Source organism: Triturus cristatus, chromosome 9 (assembly GCF_964204655.1).
Source record: "Triturus cristatus chromosome 9, aTriCri1.1, whole genome shotgun sequence".
Lineage (NCBI taxonomy): Eukaryota > Metazoa > Chordata > Amphibia > Caudata > Salamandridae > Triturus > Triturus cristatus.
Window position 1 is genome coordinate 1,098,275,092 of NC_140592.1, and position 18,386 is coordinate 1,098,293,477.

The following is an 18,386-nucleotide window of genomic DNA, read 5'->3' on the forward strand; positions in this document are numbered from 1 at the left end:
GATGGGAATCTTTACCCGAGTGGGTTTTCCCAAGGAAGTTGTGTCCGACAGGGGGACCAACTTCATGTCAGCATACATGCGGGCCATGTGGAAGGAGTGTGGAGTGACCTACCGGTTCACCACTCCTTACCACCCCCAGACCAATGGTCTGGTGGAGAGGTTCAATAAAACCTTGAAAGGCATGATCAGAAGTCTGCCTGAAAGCCTGCGGAGGAAATGGGACGTCCTCCTACCCTGTCTATTGTTTTCTTACAGGGAAGTGCCACAGAAGGGAGTGGGCTTCAGCCCCTTCGAGCTTTTGTATGGGCACCCTGTGCGTGGACCTCTCGGCCTGGTGAGAGACGGATGGGAAAGAACTCCCAGAAAGCTTCCCCAGGACGTGGTGAGCTACATGCTGGCCTTCCGGAGCCAAATGGCTAAGTTGTGGAAGCAAGCTTCCGACAACTTGGAAGCCAGCCAAGCAGTGATGAAGGCGTGGTATGACCACAATGCTCACCCGGTGGAGTTGGAGCCTGGCCAGAAGGTGTGGGTGATCGAACCAGGAGAGCTTAGCGCCCTCCAGGATCGCTGGTCAGGACCCTTTGAGGTGTTGGAGAAGAAGGGTAAGGCTACCTACTTGGTGGATCTGAAGACCCCTCGCCAGCCCCTACGGGTGCTGCATGCCAACCGCCTCAAACCCCACCATGAGAGGCCCGAAGTCATATTGCTGATGGTGACTGACGGAGCAGAGGACGTGGAAAGCGAGCCTCTCCCCGACTTATTTGCGTCTCAAGAGAAGGATAGGTTGGTGGAGGGAGTGATTCTCTCCCCGTCCCTAACTCCTGAACAGCAGGAGGACTGCCACCAGGTCCTGGGGCAGTACTCTTCGTTGTTCTCCCTTGTTCCGGGTAGGACTCACCTGTGCGTCCATGACGTGGACACAGGAGACAGCCCACCTGTGAAGTCAAAGATCTACCGGATGACAGACAAGGTGAAGGCCAGCATTCACAGTGAAGTCACTAAGATGCTGGAGCTAGGAGTGATTGAACCTTCCAGCAGCCCCTGGTCCAGTCCGGTGGTACTAGTACCAAAAGCTGCACCACCGGGGGCCCAACCGGAACTGAGGTTCTGTGTGGACTACCGGGGACTGAACTCAGTAACCAAGACTGATGCTCATCCGATTCCGAGGGCGGATGAACTGATTGACCGGCTGGGAGCTGCCCAATATCTGAGTACCTTTGACCTTACTTCCGGGTACTGGCAGATCTCTCTGACTGATGGAGCTAAGGAAAGTTCAGCCTTCTCCACGCCCAAGGGCCACTACCAGGTCTGCGTGATGCCCTTTGGGCTCAAGAACGCACCTGCCACGTTTCAGCGTCTGGTGAACCAGATCCTCACTGGAATGGAGAGTTTCTCTGCTGCTTATCTGGACGACATTGCCGTCTTCAGTAACAGCTGGGAGGATCACTTGCGTCACCTGCAAGCTGTTCTCCAGGCCCTGAAGCACGCTGGTTTAATGATCAAGGCCAGTAAATGCCAGATCGGGCAGGGGTCGGTAGTGTACTTTGGACACTTGGTGGGTAGGGGAGCGGTGCAACCCCTCCAGGCGAAAATCGAGGCTATCATGGCCTGGGAACCCCCCAAGACTCAGACTGAGGTCCGAGCTTTTCTGGGCCTCACCGGATATTACCGCCGCTTCGTGAAGGGGTATGGTACCATTGTGGCCCCCCTCACGGAGCTTACGTCCAAGAAGCAACCTCGACGGGTAGTCTGGACGGAGGCTTGTCAGCAGGCCTTTGTGAAACTGAAGCAAGCCATGTGCGAGGCCCCGGTCTTAAGGGCCCCAGACTTTTCCAAGGAGTTCATTGTCCAGACAGATGCATCGGAACATGGCATTGGGGCAGTGTTATCGCAACTCAATGAAGAGGGTCTGGATCAACCCGTGGTCTTCCTATCCCGGAGACTACTTCCCAGGGAACAGAAGTGGAGTGCAATAGAGCGTGAAGCCTTTGCAGTGGTATGGGCTCTGAAGAAGTTGTGGCCATACCTGTTTGGCTCGCACTTCCTAGTTCAGACCGATCACAGACCCCTTCGGTGGCTGATGCAGATGAAGGGGGAGAATCCCAAGCTGCTAAGGTGGTCTATCTCCCTACAGGGAATGGACTTTCAGGTGGAACATCGGCCTGGAGTGGACCACGCCAATGCAGACGGTCTCTCAAGGTATTTCCGCCTTAGTGATGAGAACTCCCAAGGGGTTGGGTAGCTCTCCCCAACTTTCAGCTGGGGGGGACGCGTGTTAGACCTGTCAGCCCTTTGGGTGGTCCCTCCTCATCATTATTTATTTTGTCCCACTTCTGCCTCAAACCCTATTATAATTTTTCCTTTTTGGGAACCACCAGACTTTTTAGTGTTGATGCAGGGTCCGGGAGCCATTTTCCCTACCCCTGGAACTTCTGTCTGAGGGCCTGAGACACAAAATGGTGGCCACCCATTGTCACCTGTGACATCACCAGAACTCACTGGAGGTTTCCAGAACCTCCTGGAACATTCTAGAATCCTGTGATAGTGGGAGGCAGTTTAGAATGTTGGGAGGCCATCTCAGAGTGGCAGTTGGCATCTGACTGGAGAAGAGAGAGGACAGAGATAGAAGGAGGTCGGAGTAAGGCAGCAGAGGTGGAAACCAGTGCTTGGAGTGGGGTCCAGAAACCCACCCTTGATGCTAGTCTCTACTGACCAAGCCCAGCCTAAAGCCCTGTGTGGGACCAAGACCAGAAGAACCATCTTAAGGATCTGGACATTTGGAACAGGCCTTAAAGAAGAACAGCAAGCTCCTGACCTGTTCAGCAGTGTCCTCCTGGAGTCCTGACGTCGAGAAGCCTGGAGACCTGGGGCCTGAGGTAGAGAAGCGGCGCTGACAGAAAGCAGACGTCGTACCCGGAGCCGTAAGAGGTCGAGTGAGGGCGCCGACGGAGGTCGTGGAGAGGCACCGGAGGTCGAGTAAGGAGTCACCCGAGGTCGAGTGAGGGCGCCGACGGAGGTCGTGGAGAGGCGCCGGAGGTCGAGTCGGGAGTCACCTGAGGTCGAGGTGAGGCGTCGGCGGGGGAGTGAAGTCCGCCCACCGGAGACGCCGGAAACTAAGGTGAAGCGCGCCGGAGGTCGGGAGTGGAGATCGCACTCCGGAGACACCCAGAAGCGGGGAGACCGAGTCCCTGCGACGCCGGAAGGCGACATCGAATCAAGACCGCCCAGCGACATCGAGCCGAGGCCGCCCAGCGACATCGAGTCGAGACCGCCCAGCGACATCGAGCCGAGGCCGCCCAGCGACATCGAGTCGAGACCGCCCAGCGACATCGAGTCGAGACCGCCCAGCGACATAGAGTCGAGACCGCCCAGCGACATAGAGTCGAGACCGCCCAGCGACATCGATCCGGAGCCGCCTCACGGCGTCGACACAGCGCCGAGCGGAGCCGAACATCGTGAAAAGGACAGTAAGTGGTAGAGGGGGCGTCTGAGGCCCCGTGGAGCCCTAAGAGACCATCCATGGGGTTAATGGGGTGTTAGGACCAGCCTGGGAGTGCCAGGGGTGAACTGAGACTGGTACAGTGACCTCCGTAAACAGCTGTGTAGTTTGGAGGGCCAGATCTTTAGGTTACCATTGTTCTGCCTCAGCCTAGGCCCCAGCCTTGACTAACCTAGGTGGGACACCCCCATGCCATCCAAATGACCTTAAGCTGTGTATGGGCAAAGTAAGACCAAGTGACCTCATGAAAATGATCTGATCTGTAATTGTCATTGATTGTTTACCTTATTTATTGAAGGTGCTTTATTTATTGTCTTCCACTAATTTATTGTCTGACTGTATTTATTTGCCGTCTGTATTTATTGCACATCTATTTATTCTTTGCTTAAGGAGGACCTGAACCTATTTATTGAAATTCAGAAGTAGTATTGTTTATTTGACCTGCTCTTTTGAAGGAAAATCCTATTGTATTGTATTTGTTATGAAACCTGCAACTAAGAGAAAATAAGATAAAGACATATATATTTTCAACTTGACTTCCATCATTTTTACGGTGTAGTGTCGTTTTTGGAACGGATGAACGCATGGTTATTGTGAGGGTGTGACGTACGCTTAACACGGTGCCTGACCCCCAACCGCTCGAGCCAAGCTACCACTGTGCTGGGAACCTGGTGACTGCTAACCCGGTTGCCCGGTTTCCAACACTTGCAATCTATGGTAAACAGTTTGGCTTTTAAAAAGGAAATTGTGTCATCTGTTCAATGAAAGAAGCTGTTATAAATTCCGAAATTGAGATTGTCCATCATCAAGGGGATATCCTAGTTATGCCTTTTTGGAGGAATTGGGGCAGAAAGGCCTATCGCCCTTCCTTTATGTAAGTATTGGGTAAACCAGATTAGGGACATTGAAATTAATCCTGGCCCATTAAAATAAAGTTTTGGATTGCTCCCAAAATAAATGTTACAGTGCTTGGAATTAATTGATCAAGTTTTATCTAAAAACCGGGAAAAAAACCTAAGGAAGAACAATTGCCTAGTTCATCCCTTTTCTGCCAGTGAATATCAACTAGGCAGTCATGAGCACATGTATAAGAAGGTGCATATTAAAATGGTACCATCGCTCTGTGTGTATGTTTTCACAGCAGCGCGTGATGATGTCTTATGCATGATTGAGGGAATGGGGCGTGAGGCTGACCCTTGTAGGATGTCAACTTGTCTTGGCCGAACTAAGATGTCTCTAGCTATCCACCAACTTTTATAACCCATTTGCCTCTAAATGAACAACCCAAAAATTGTACATACACTTCCAGTCAGACGAGGTTTCTGCCATTGTGCCCTGGCCACCTCAGTAACTCCTGGTAGGAAAAAAATATTCAAATCATCTTTCCCTGTTAAAGAATATCACAAACTGCCATTTGTAAATTGAACAACAAAGATAAGTCTGTTAAAAAATTGATAGTGTCATACCATTATCCATTAGTTGTGAACTGTGCTTGAAAGAAGCTTAAAAAAGCATTGGCAAGCCAATAGGCCATGCCTTTAAAATGTGAGCGCTGCGCTGGTGGCTTTCCTCATGCTTGTTTGTAAAGCATAATGGAAAAATATTTTTAAAGAAATTCAAAATGGGTGGTGGTACGCCTCATGTAGACGAACTGCAACCATCTGTGAGTATTTCATATTTATGAATGAAAACCCGTGCCAAGACAGCCGCAAATTCTTCAATACACATGCATGGGTGGTCATTTTAGAATGGGCTTTCTGACAGGAAAAGCATACCAAGATGGCTGGCAGTGTGTTCGCATACGTTATAGTGTGACAACACATGCATATGTGTAGCTCTTCACCTGCAGCCATTTTTAGTTTTTTGTATATTCAGTTTAATGTTGCAAGTTTTCAAGGTGTAAATTAAGGTCCAAAAACGTAAGCACAGGAGCACAAAAATAAAGTAACGAGTGCAATTAGGGCATTGTGCAGCTGAGAGTGCTGTCCCAAAGACTAGCAAGGGAAAAAACTTGTAATTGCAAATTTTTTTTTTTAAGCAAACAAAATAGAAAGTGGCAAGGGTCATAGTGGGGGACCAGCTCTAAAGAGCTGAGCTGTATGTGATGACACCAAAGAAGGAAGTGCTGAGGATCAGTTTGGGGTGGCAGAGCAATAGAGGAGGGGGTGGGTGGAGATGGGAAAGCTATCGAGGAGCTTGGAGGAGTTGCAGAGCAAAGGAGAAACAGGTGGGAAGACGAAAAGCTAAGGGCCAGGGGGAAGGATTGGTAAGCAGTGGCGGTGGTGGGGGAAGCAACATGCACTGTAGAAAGAGGGGTGCAAAAACGTTGAACACAAGGGACTGGAAAAAAAAACCATGCACTCCTATTCCGAGTGCAGAAAGAAAAATAAGATTAGTTCCCTGATTGCAGGCAGGGTAAGGGAACAGCCCATCCAAAACAGCTGGGATCCAGGGGAGGCAGACACATGAAAAGGAAGGAAAGACATTCAGTGAGGAGAAGGGAAATAAGATTGACCAGAACGGCAACCAACAGCAATGGGCTGATCCAATGCAGACTCTTGAGACTTGGTACTGTACACAATAGGTCTGTCGACAACAAATAAATGTCTCCAGGCGCACAGTAAATAATATCTCTTCCATGACAGCCCTCTGTCCAGAGGTTTAAACATGAGAGAGAAGCTCTTTGTTTTCTTTTTGGTGGTCAGGCGCCTTTCCATCTGACGGCCTGACAGTATTGCGATATTTAGTAGGTAAGGGTGACTGATGCTTTTGATTTGACTTTGAAGGCTTGCTAATAAATTACAAAACTTCATTACTTAGTAAGGTCTTATCCGGAGGGACTTTGAGTTGCATTATTTGGAGGTATAGAAGGCAAATCTACCCCAATGCGTGTGCATCTACACTGCTAATAAGACGTGTTATCTGATATTCTAAAAATAAACAAATCCATATTATGAATATTCATGATTTTTTTCATGCTGACAAAAACAGTTGGCTTAACTGCATTTTGTTTTAAAACATTTTAGGAGCGAGTTCAGAAGACGTTTCCTCATCCGATTGACAAGTGGGCTATAGCTGATGCACAGTCTGCCATAGAGAAAAGGAAACGAAGAAATCCCCTTCTCCTGCCTGTGGACAAAATACACCCTTCGTTAAAGGTATTTATCTTAAAAGTGTTGAAGCAAATTTCTGTTTGATAGCTCTAAAAAGTACAGCTGTCAAAATGACATGCTGATAACGAGGACAATTCACCTAGCAACATGGTTCATTTCAATAAATGTCCTAAGAAAGTTTTGAAACTCACATTTTATGGAACGCTTTTTCATGGCAAGTTTGTGGTTCATTTCACTTTCATATTTTTTATCTTCACATTTCATGAGGGAATGAATAGTAATAGCAAGGGTTGATTGTAATATTGTTTGCTATCCCTATGCGTCCAGACAACCTACTGGAAGTGTTAATTGACTGTATTTTTGTTTATTCCTATTAACTTTATCATGACTATTATTTGTTCTTCTTGAAATGCATAAAAGATGTGTTTGAGATTCCTTTTTACGGGATAATATTTACATTTTACCCTTAGATCTGAATGAGGTGAGAATCGGCTAAATGCACCTAGTACCTAAGTTACTTTACAAGTAATGCAGCTTTTCTGTTTCTTTTGTGCATATTTATTAAGTCATTCTATGCCTCTGTTGGCATTGAAGTGCCCCAAAGGATTTATTCCTACATGCGGATCACTTCCACATGTCCCAGAACTGTATGGTAAATTATATTAGTGCAACTGAGCGAAGTAACTAAAATTTAGTTTGATAAAGTAGCTCATTGTTTGTGCCCAGAGTACTGTCCCAAAGACTAGCAAGGGAAAAAACTTTTAATTGATGAATTAGTATGAAAAAATCAAAGGAGCTAGCGTCTTCTAGTGTTTTGTCAAGGATCCATTTATTTCTCTCACACTGATGATGTGCATTGATTTTAGAACACCTATTGATTTGGTTGGCTCGGGAAAGTTGTGGGGGCAGTGGTATGGAACATTAATTCTGCCTTACCTCACATAGTGGTAATGAAAGTAACTTTGTTGGTGTTTAAAAGACTTAGTAAGGCTACACAAACATGCACCATATGGTTTACTTCAAACAGTAAAAAAATCAGATACTGGGCTACAGTATTTCATAGTGTTACCTTGCATGAAAAGCTCTGCAGAGTGGCTTGGAACTGTCATCACCTCATTCATTGTTGCTCATTTGAGAATGACAGGTCGAGTTACCATACCAGGATCAGAACATGTGACCCAAAAATTTCACGCCTAGCTCTGCAGCGGGTAATCAGCCCCTCCGGCTAGTATTGAGGGCTCAAAGCCATATACATTTAGTCTGTTTATAGGTCAAAGTCTCATAAACAGAGCATTTGTGTTGTTGCAAAAGACATATTGGCGACTTGTTGATAGCTGTTCTGGATAGCCGCTCCTCCCATTGCTTACAATTGGCTTTTTGTTCTGTCGCTTATTTTCTTGATTTCTTTTCAATGTTTTTACTCTGCCCATTGCTTTCCTTTGGCTTTTTGTTTTGTAACTCTTAATATCTTGCTTTCTGACTGAAGGTTCTATTTATATCAGCACATCCATCTAGTCTTTGTCCCTCTCGTGGAGCATAGCACGTTTACCATCTCTCTGATTGGCTCCTTTTATCCTTCTACAAGTGTCTGATTTCTGAGAACTTTTTTAATTCTTTTTCTAAAAGCACCCCATGACAGTTTAATGCCATATCCCTAGTTCTCGTCACTTCTTCCAGCACAGATCTTATCATAACATTAAAAGAGTTCCTTTTTTAGGTCTCTCCTACGCAGCGCGCAAGCGCTGCTGTGGAGGGACCTTTTGGAATCGCTCCAGGCTTTTGTAAAACTCGTGCATGTTTTTCACTGTTTCCTGTTGGTACTCGTGCATGTATGGCGTTTACCTTGTGGGAGCGAGGAGCGGTGCCATCTGTTTACAATTATTGCGCTCGCTCCTGCAAGGTAAACGCTGTAGATTGACTAAGCCTGCAGCATTGCCCCCAGGAAGTTGCCTTGCGATATCTCCTCTCCCCCTGCACATAATTAAATAAACAACGAGCACGTCATTGCATACCTATCACCAGTCTCTATGTACTTTTGCTGTGGGATTTCGAGTCCTTGTACAGATGTCAACAAGCCTTGCAGTAACCGTGTTAGTCACAGCCGAATTCTGCCCGTTTATCTGGAGTGTGAAAGGGCGCAGACCTGCTCTGGGACCGGAAGTGTCTGGGGGTGCTGTGAAACTCTGGTTAAAAAGAGGTAAAACAAAGCCGGGCCTTTTCCATGTTGTACGTGCTGCCTGCACTGTCTGAATATTTGTGGATCGGGCATGGAAATGCGTAGTTTGCTCGGGTGTCGTGGAGGCAAGAACCGACGTATCAAAGTGCCAAGGTGCTGACCGCTTCGTCGAAGCACGTTCCCTCAGACAAACACAGAGAGCTGCGATCAGCGGAGACTCCTGCAGGGGGTACAGAGAGCCCGTCCACAGGCCGCTGATTTCGTCAGGCTATGCGGGTGGGTGGACGTGAGAAGCGTGGCTCTGCTCGGGAGGGGGCAGGTTCTATGTCCCCATGCCGCTCATAAGCCGGCACAGTCGATGGTGTGTGGATGAACTATGGAGGCGCTCTCTGTGAATACCCCTGGCAGCAAGGAGCTATACATATGCAAATTACAATATTACACCGAATAATCCACCCAGTCCTTTAAACATGGGATATGGGGGCAAAGAGCCTTTGTTCATCTAAAACTCGTGCCTGATGTCTAAAGGGGCAGACATGCTGCTGTGATTTGTTAAGGTACTTTGGCAAATCACTTTCTCTTTACTTTTAGAGGGATTAGGTGTAGAGGCGGCACGGTAGTAGCAGACACCATCACAAGGGCCGTCTTAACAGCATTATTGCCCCCCCGGGCAAAGCAGTGCACTGGGCCCTGGCTCCACTCACAGGAATAACAAGCATTTGCAATGCAATAGGTCTTGCATTTTCGAGAGTTTTAAGCTATTAGCATTGTAAAAGTGAAAGCCTTTTCTTTATCTGTTTTGATAATTAACACATAAATAAAAGGCATTGTCATTTTCAATGCCAATAGCTGAAACTCCTGTAAATACGAGACCTATTTAATTTCAAATAAGAGGCCGCCATTGTCCCGGACTGCTTGGAAAGTGAAAGTACGCATGGCACGCTGAATGTTACAAGAAAGCATGTTATGTCTGCAGTAGGAGAAACTCATTAAAGAAAATAGTGCTTACAGATTAAATAAGACCTAGCGTGTAACAACAGAAGTCTTTGTCTCGGTCAATGATCAGAACATGTTCCTCGTTTGGGGACCGCTATGTAGTTTAGCACAACAACAAGATGAGGGATGGAGTGACTAACCAATGGCAGCAATGGCTGTTGCTAAGGCCACATTCTAGTCCATCGTTTTTCGCCCACTGGGCAACTCTGGACAGTGGCACGCCTTATGCAAATCAGTACTCACCCTGCCCCTCCTGGGGATAGTACAGATCCTGAACTGCCAGGAGAGTCCGGCCTCCCTCCAGAAGGGAGCACAAGCCACCCCCACCCGGGTTCAGCTGATTTGGGTCTCATCAGTGGCACAGAACCCCAGGCAGAGCTTCCGTAGTTAAAGGCATGCCATAGCTCGGTGTGTGGCATCACGACCCTGTGTTTACTGAGCCGGCGCAGCTTCCCAGGTTTTTGCTCACTGAGCCTTTCCCCAGTTGTTCTTGCTATTAGTAATTCCTCTTGCTGTCCTCGTGGCCATGTCACATTTCCCACCCAGTGTATTAACGCGTAAGTACATATAAGTGTAATACAAGTGGCACAGCTTTGATTTGTTTACAGTTGCATGTTGAGGGTGCTAGGTCTGTGCAAGAAGGGTGATCATTCTCCGCTTTGGCTCTCCTTTAGAAGATGGATTTTCAGGGATGTCCTGAAAAGAGGATGTGAGGTGATTGCTTAGAGCTTGCATCGCTTGAAGTGAACTGAAGCCAACATGTGTTTTGCAACTTAAACAATCTTTACGCAACATTAAGATTGTTAGAATCTTGAAATATGTGTTGGCTACAGTTTATTGCTTTAGTAAATTGAATTATTGAACAGCTCAATGCCAGCACGGGAAAAAGAACAAGCATTGGAATAGCCAATAGGTCTCGTTTTTGAGACCTTATAAGTATTTAGTTATGCAGCACAATATCCTTGGTGCAACAACATCAACTGTTGCATGGCTAAACACTTATAAGGTCCCAAAGGCGATACCTATTGGCTATGTCAATGCTGGTCTTTCAAGCTGCTCTGTGTGGGTATAGTTGTATACAGTTACACCACGCTTTTGTAAACATTCAATGAGAGCGCATGTGTTTTAACCATTCAGCGTATTTGCTCTCTTCTCTCAGCACATTGTTTTATAAAATAAAAATAAAAAAACACAACTCTGCCCTTTAAGATGCTCTTATGAACTCTCATTTCATGTTTATACAGCTTTGCCCTTCGAGCGGCTGTCCTCTGCTCTTTTAACTCCACATTGCGCTCTCTGTTGTTCATTTGCTTCCACTCCCTCTCTACATTGCTGTTTGTTTGCCTATGTCCACGTGCTCCATATTGCTTCCCCCACCTGTCGTTGTTGCTTGCCCCACCTGTGCCCTCGTTGTTGCTTCCCCCACCTGTTCCCTCAGTGTTGCTTCCCCATGTTGTTTCCACTCCCCCTCTGTCTCTCTTTCCCTGCCCTTTGTTGCTTCCCCGCATTTTGTGTTGTTTCCTTTTCCTTTTCCCACACTCCTTTTAATTTTGAACTCTCCCCCCCCTCCCCCCCCCCAATACCTTTTTTTGTTTTGAAATCAATCCAACTGGGCTGTGTAACAAAAGGGAAAAAAAACACTTATTTTGTAGGCATGTGCTTGCATGGTGCGCGACCTGCAAAGTGGCGCTTCTGGCTGTAACGCTTATGGGATGCTGTGCAGCATGGCTAAAACCATTGAAAAAGCCAATACGTCCCCAAGGCTAGACCTTTTGGCTTTGCCAACGCTTGTTACTTTTAGCCTTCATTAAAAGCATTCCAATTATTGATGATGACTTTATAGGTGGCTGAAACTACTGTTCTTTATCACCAGTTTGGTCTTCCATCACACAGTCCAACTCATTCCATGGTATTGATTCCAGTATTTAGTCCCTCTTCATATGTAAAATGCCAACTGTGTCGCATAATTTTAGTATGATTATATCTTGTTTACCACTCTAGAACCCCTCAATAGGGTAATTTATAATTTGAGGTTTGGTAAAAATTAAGTATTGCAAAAACGAAATATTTAGTGTCTTAAAACTTGTCAATTTCTTTTTTTTTTTTTTATTCAATAATTGAACAGTAACCTACTCAATCTTTTGCCATTTACAGGAGGTTCTAGGATATAAAATAGATTACCACGTGTCACTTTATATTGTGGCTGTATTGGAGTACATTTCAGCTGATATTCTGAAATTAGCTGGCAATTATGTTTTTAACATACGGCACTATGAAATTTCGCAGCAAGACATTAAGGTGTCAATGTGTGCAGATAAGGTAAGACTTTATTCATAATTTATCCTTATGCTTATAGACCTTTTTTGCGAATGACAGTAGCTATTAATATATTTGTAAGACTTACCCTCATCAATGCCCTGTGGACACAGGTCCAATGTTTGCGAAAAGAATGCCCTCTTTGAAGATACAGATTTCTCAAGCTAGCTGGACTGTTAAGGAGTTTGGAAAGCCTGAGCCTTCAAGTGAGTGGCTTCTTGAATGAGGGGTACACGTTCTCTCAGTTATATTGTCCATGTGTTGGGTGCAGTGATTAATGTGATAATGTGAGTCTATGGAAATGTATTCATACTGCGGTATAATAAATGTCTATCCAGGTTTTCCACTTTGTCTACCCTTCCTCCTTCCCGTTTAAGAACCGGTCTAGCCCCATATGGAGGTTGTAGATTGGTGAGTAGTGGAAGTATTTCTAATTCTGTGTGTGGTATTACCAACACACGTAATGCACTGTTATTCAGCATTAAACATAGGCTGTTAGCAAATCTGGTGTTAAGGCAATGCTTCATTGAAGCGGAAGTATCTGTTGCAGGACCAGTAGATTATAGCGTTGAAGCCACCTCCATAAAGTGTGAGGTAGTGTTAAAATTGAGAGCTAAGCATTTGTTTGTATGTTTGTATGTATGATGACAAGTGATGAAAATTATAAAGTATAGAATATTGCTCTGAAGCATATGCTTGATGTTCTAAGAACTCTGTGATGTTACCTCAAGCCCCTCTTATACATGTCTACTGTTGTTGCATTACACCTTAATATAGACTCTGTGTGTTCCCTTTGCTCCTATTTGTGGCCAAATTAGTTCCTTTCTATTACAGAACACTGTAATTTGTTACGATACGTTTTTTGTCTTTGATAGGAAATGGTATTCAGAAAAACATGTCTGACCACAACTTTGAAACATGAGTAAATTTACTTGTCAACATTTCTTCTCAGGTTTTAATGGACATGTTTGACCAGGATGATGATATTGGCTTGGTTTCTCTCTGTGATGATGAACCCTCGTCAACCGGTGAATTAAATTATTATGACCTGGTCAGAATGGAGATTGCAGAAGAAAGGCAATATCTGCGTGAATTGAATCTTATCATCAAAGTATTTAGAGAAGCTTTCCTTTCAGACAAAAATCTGTTCACTCAAAATGTAAGTCATTGTAAATTTAGTTGTTGTGCCAAATGCTCAGTATAAAGTAAATGATGGATATAAACGCTTAAGGATTCTGCGATTCATGAGTTTCCCTGTCAAGTGTTTCTCATGTTTTGTTATCATTAATAATGAAAAATTTCCTAGTAATCATGACGGAAAGTTTCAATTCTATTAGAGACACGGAGGTGAGGATTATGCTGTAACTTCCTTTATCCTTACAGCCAGCAGTGTTCAACTTTAACATTTTCAACAACAAGCATTGGCATCGCCAATAGGTCTCGCTTTTGGGACCTTATAAGTAATTAGTTATGCAGCAGAAAATCCTTGGTGCAACAACACCAATTGTTGCATGGTTAAACACTTATAAGTGTACACTTATAACACTGGAAGGGGAATAATGCTGGGGAAGTTTGTGGGGCGGATGGTCAGCGCGTAGCGGCATAATGGGGCTCCACCCCCGGTTCCGCCCTGATGCCACCTTGCATTTGATTACGACAAATGCATTCGTAAACGGTGATTGGAACAGACGCGGTGTCTTGCTGAACAATGGTGCGGCTGAGCGCAATACACAAATAGCGTCCTCATTCCATTAGCGGCTGGTAGCGGCTTTTGCAAGATTTGGTATGAATAATGAACGAATACACAGTTCCTAGCGACAATGTGGTTTCTCTGATGGGATGCATCCGCGGTCGCCTCTGCCGGTCGGAGGAGTCGAGTGTGCGCATCTGGTTGCAGGGGGTCGTGGGTGTGGGTGGTCGTGGTGCTTGGATGTGGCGTATGAATGACATCGTTCAGGGATAATGTGCTACAGAGGGATGAGGAGGACCACAGTGAGGTTGGGGGCGAAGTTTTGGATGGTCGGGCTCCGGGGTGCACACAGGAATGCTTGGGTGCAGGAAAGGGCGCTTGAGAAAGGGGGTTGGTCTCGGGCTGTGAGATGCTCAGTTGAGGGTTGCGGAGGCGTAGATGGTGGGGCTCGGGATCACAGGGTGGCGTAACAAGACAGTGGGGATGGCGGGGATGGCGGGGTTTCCGGGGTGGGTGGGGGCTTATGCTCGGAGCTGCCGATCTTGGAGTTGGGGTGGGGCTGGGTTTGGGTTTCGGCGTGGTTCAATGTCCTGGGTTCCTGGGCAGGGTGATTGGTCTCGTTGGCGGGCTCAGCTGGAAGGGGGCAAGGAGGGGACACTGCGATTGGGCAGCCTGGGGAAGGGGCAGCGAGGGGTTTCATTGCGAAGTTAAGGAGAGCGCAGGGAATGCCGGGTGGGAAATCGGCAGAGTGCAGGAGCAACAGGGCGGGCGCCTTGCAGGAGGGGACGTATGCATGAGTTGGGTAGTCTTCATGCCATAGACTTTCATACTTCTGAGCCCGGTGTGGTTGGTTACAGTTTCTGCGGGCACTCGGGAGACATGGCAGGGGGCCGGGCTCGGTCATGGGAGGGATGAAGGGGTGTATTTCAAAGGAGGATGCGGGGAGGCCCGAGGGGGATGGGTGCAGGTGTGACGGGCAGACTGTCACCCTCAAAGGAGGGAGGTAATAGAGCCTGGCTGGGGGTAACTTGGGGGCAGTGGGGCCGAGGGTGTGTGGTTTCCAAGGGGAGGTTGGATGCGGCTGCACCCGAGGCTGGGCCCAGGGCCACCTGACGGACCTTGCAGCGGCGTGCATGGAGGATGGTGGTACGGTTTGGTTGCCATTCAGGAGAATGGAGGTGTTGCCGGGTTCGATCTGCTGGCGGGGGGCTAGTTGTGGAGATTTGGGAAGGAAGCAGAGGTTTCAGTGAGCGGGGGAGGGGGGCTTGGGGGCAAATTAGGGATGGGTGACTCGCATGGCTCGGAAGGTGGGTACAGGGGGGCGCCCAATAGGGGGGGGATTGTGTCCCGGACTGCGCGAGGTTTCAATGGAGGGAAGGAATGCTGGGAGGGGGTCGGGAGCAAGAGGTGGTGGAAGAAGGTAACAGTGGACGGGGTCGCTGTCTCAGGGGAGGAGACGAGCTTGTGGGCAAGGCTGGGTAATCCAAAAAATCAGAAACTCATTCACGCTGACTAGGGTTATGAGGCGACAAAAGCGCGCCGGGGGCACTGATTTAAGTGGCTAGGGAAGAGGTGGCAACGGGTTGGATTACAGGGTAAAGGAGGGAGGGACCGGATTGGGGGTATGAGGCCGTCAAAGAGGAGGAATTTCTCGATTAAGGAGATATGGGCGGGTGGGGGATGACCAGTAGGGCGGTCCGTTAAAGCTGGGCTGTAACGAACGTTATGCTTTCCTTCCATGGGGGAGGCGGACGGTCTTGCATTTAAAAAATTGTGGTGGAGCATGGCGGCTTTTATAACAACTTCAAGCTCGATTTGTGTTTAATGCTAGATTTGCATTTGCATACTACGGTACGGCTGCATTAAAAATATATGCAGTTACGGTTGGAATTCAAAGTTGTGTGCCTCGAGCACAGCATGGGGGAAGGCCATGTAGGGGAGTTAGGAAGCCACACCCGTCCGCGTCTGGAATGGTTGGATCCAGCGCGTGAATGGTTGCAATGAATGAGCTTGTCCTCTTAGGCGGGGCCAGGCTTTGTCAGGACAGTGCTGCCGAGTGTTAATGCTGCCGTATTTGGAAGCCCCTCTAGCAATCCCTCTTTTGAGAAAAATTAAGGATGTTGCGCATGTTTAGCGAGGGGGTCATGTCCGGTCAGCGGCTGTGTTGAAGCGCGCGCTTGGGAGAGCAAGCCCGCGAGCGATGCACGTGCGGTCATGAAAGTAAAAGACAAGACAAGCCCGGCCTCAAAAGTGGTGCACGCGCGAGCAGCGGCGAAAGTGAGAGCACCGCGTTTTAATGACCCGTGAGGGAGAAAAGACAGATGGTGGCTGCGCGCGTTACCGCAAGCTTGAGGCCACCAAAAGCCTGTGGTAGCACTTTCAAAACCCGCTTACTAAATGTCTCGCAGAGCAGCGCATGCGCTGGCTCAGGCGAGACCTAAAAAACTAGCACTCCCATGGTGCTTTAGGTAGTCCATAACAGCCAATCAGCATCCTCCATCATCCCCGAGGGCGTGTGCTTCCTGTGGCAACTCCTCTTTCGAGACTGCGGGCAGAACAAACTCGCATCCGATCATTCGTTTTTGGCACCCTCGGAACCTGAAACAGATCAACCAGAAGACCCATGACTCTCTTCTCCATGACCTTGAAGGTCAATAACAAGGCATATACAAGGCAGAAACACTTAAGGATCAAAAGAAAATACACATTTCTGTAGAGCATCCAAAAGGAAGCAAGTCAGACATACTTATACCATACGAGGAAACACCATCCAAACAGAAAGGATATGAAGCCACGAAGGGTGGGAACAAGGAGATCGTTAGAGCCCTGGGAGGGAATAATCCTCGCCTCTGCGTCCTTAATAGAATTGAAACTTTCCGTCATGATTACTAGGAAATGTTTCATTCTATGTCAGGACTGGAGGCGAGGATTATGCTAGTTCAAAGCTTATCCACCACTAGCGAGGCCATATCCACGACTGGTTGGAAATAGAACCTCTTAAACATTGAGTCTGATGACCAGTCAGCTGCGTTCAAAATGCCTTCTAACCTGGCTCCCAGGGAGAAAGCTTTTGACGCCATGACTCCTCGCACCGAATGGGCTCCAAACTGCGAGACGTTTATGCCCCCTTCCTGCATCACTCATCGGATCCAGCGTGCTATAGTCGGTGGTGTAACCGCTTTGAAGGGCTTTAGTAACGAGATCAACAACTGCCGTTCTCCTGGAGGACGTGACTCCTCCGTCATGCTTTCATATTCCTTAAGACATCCGACCAAGCACAACTTGGGCAAACTATCAAAGGCTGGATACGAAATCACTCTAGAGTCCTACTTAGTTCTGCGGACGATGTGGAAAGTAACCCCCTGCGGGGTATAGACCTGGCCTGAAATGTCCAGAGCCCCAACATCAGACACTCTGCGACAAGAAACAAGGCACGGGAGCATCGCCAGTTTTGCCGAAAGCTCTTTTCGGGTCAGAAATCTATTGGCTTGCCAGGATTTGAACAAATGGAGAACCTTGTTAACATCCCAAAGAGATGAATATATAGGTTTCTGGGGAAGCGGCAAGCGTATACCCCTCAGCAACTTGCAAACCATAGGGTGTTCCCTCACCGGTCGACCCTGGAGTGGCAAATTACCCGCTGATATCGCTGAACGATAGGAATCGGCCGTTAAGCGAAACCCTGAGAAGCTAAGGAAGCCAAGAAGTTCAGGATAGCTACCACTTCGCACTCCCTGGGACCGTGATCGTTCCGAACACACCAACCGACCCATTGAGCCCAGGGCGATCTGTATCTCTTGTTGGTGCTGTCCGCCCATGCTGCACCTAGAAATCGCTGAGCTTCTTGCGATAATCCGCTGACTCTCCAGCGATGCCTGAAATCCGCCAGGCCGTTAGAGGCATTCTCCCCTGCTGGAGAAGGGGGTGAGGGAGACCTTGAGGGTCCCTCAGAAGAAAAGGATCGCGGGGTAGAAGGATTGGAGAATCCCAGAAGAACTGTAAACCTCACTTGCGACCTCCAATAAGGAGTGATCAGCACCACCTTCGCTTGCTGCCTGCGAATAGGAGTTGTGAGCCTCATGATCATCACGAAGGGGGAAAAAAGTATAACCATTGTCCTGGACCAGTCTTGGAGAAATGCGTCTGTTGCGGTCGCCAGAGGGTCCGGCTTCCAATTGTAGAAGTTTGGGAGCTGGTGGTCCAACCTGGATGCAAAGAGGTCCACCGAAAACGGGACCCACGTGTCGTTCAACCTCTGGAAGACCCACGGTTGAAGCTGCCACAAACTCGTGTCCAGTCAACTTCTGCCTTGGACTTCGTACCCCCCGAGATGGTTGATTTAACGCACTACCGAGACGTTGTCCATTTTCAATAGGACATTCCAGGCTATCTTGTCCTTGGTCGAGGACCGAATTGCGAAGGAGCCCGCCATCAATTCCAGACAATTGAAAAGATGTGCAGCTGACCTTCTGCGGCAGAACACTTTCCGCCGGTATAGGAGTCCCCGCAAGGAGCCCCCCAGCCCGTTTTGCTGGCGTCTGACTCTATTACTAGATCCGGATCACAGCCAAAAATGGCTCTGCCATTCCAGGTCTC

The 18,386-nt window shown here is 47.7% G+C and overlaps 1 protein-coding gene across 1 annotated transcript in view; it reads left to right on the forward strand.

Annotated features, from left to right (window-relative positions):
- Window positions 1-18,386, forward strand: part of SOS2 (SOS Ras/Rho guanine nucleotide exchange factor 2) — a 324,695-nt gene that overhangs the window by 113,534 nt on the left and 192,775 nt on the right. Inside the window, exons 3-5 of the mRNA XM_085627000.1 lie at window positions 6,526-6,657; window positions 11,939-12,103; window positions 13,053-13,259. Of these exons, the coding sequence (XP_085483126.1) occupies window positions 6,526-6,657; window positions 11,939-12,103; window positions 13,053-13,259 (504 nt within the window). The remainder of the gene's footprint in view (window positions 1-6,525; window positions 6,658-11,938; window positions 12,104-13,052; window positions 13,260-18,386) is intronic.